Here is a 979-nt window from a genome sequence, read left to right on the forward strand (position 1 = left end):
TGGCAGAACGGGGATCTTAAAGCTAAATATGCTATCCGTTTCTCTTTCTAGGATATGGGGTTGATGGTGATTAGTAAGGGAATGGTAGAGTTTGTGAGGTGCCATTGGGAATAGGTAACACCCAAGAACTCGGGCAACTTCATAGTCCCCTATGTTTTATCACTCTCACACATGACCACCATCTCAGACTATCCAGAGTGAGCTTCGCTGAAGCTGAAGCCTGCAGCGTGCCTGGCTTCCCTGTTCCCAGCACTGGAGGTGACCTTCCGGACTCCGCACGGGGCTTTCACACGCGCAGGCTCGGAAGCAGCGGGTGGCCAGGGTTCCTAGCAACTGGCTGCCAGCACTGGCGAGTGGAAAGAGGAGGTCGCAATGGCCGAGCCAACCGTTGTCATAACCCCCACCACAGTACCAAGAGAAGACCCGGCACAGACACTTGGGGAGCCTGTCCTCACGGTTGCGGTAAGGTAGCCCTGCCCCTTGTGGCCCCACAGCCTCTGCTCACGGAGCCTGGTGCCTTTTCAGCATCTTTACTTCAGGCGAACTGCTTAGCCTTCTTGCCTAGAGGCTTTATCTAGTCTGGAGCTGCCCGATTCTTTGTTTTATTTGATTGTGATTTGATTTTCTTTTTGCCACTTCCCTTCCCTTCTCGCCACCCCTACCTCACCTCCCGACACAATCTACTAGCGCCAATAGAGTTTGCAGTTCTATCAGACATGCTCTGTCCGCCTTGCCTCCTACGTTAGTACTTTAAAAAAATAAAATTGGATGAAGGATGTTCAGCCTATCGTTTACTTTCTCCTTTAAAGTGAATCTAAAATGATAGGTGGTTGGATTATAAATCACTCGTCTGGTTCAAACAGACAGCTCATATCTCCCTGTCCCTAGTTCTTTGTTAACTCCCTTCTCTGCTTTGGAGCGACATGCGGGAAACCTGTTTTGACCTGCCTGCTGACATTTTCTTTCTGACTGCAAAATG

General features: G+C 49.9%; 1 protein-coding gene across 1 annotated transcript in view; it reads left to right on the forward strand.

The window, feature by feature from the left end:
* Positions 1–281: 281 nt before the first annotated feature.
* Stpg4 (sperm-tail PG-rich repeat containing 4) overlaps positions 282–979 on the forward strand; it is a 61,586-nt gene continuing 60,888 nt past the window's right edge. The window contains exon 1 of the mRNA XM_031356898.1: positions 282–462. Coding sequence (XP_031212758.1) covers positions 373–462 — 90 coding nt within the window. The 5' untranslated portion in view covers positions 282–372. The remainder of the gene's footprint in view (positions 463–979) is intronic.

Source organism: Mastomys coucha, unplaced genomic scaffold (assembly GCF_008632895.1).
Source record: "Mastomys coucha isolate ucsf_1 unplaced genomic scaffold, UCSF_Mcou_1 pScaffold6, whole genome shotgun sequence".
Classification (NCBI taxonomy): domain Eukaryota; kingdom Metazoa; phylum Chordata; class Mammalia; order Rodentia; family Muridae; genus Mastomys; species Mastomys coucha.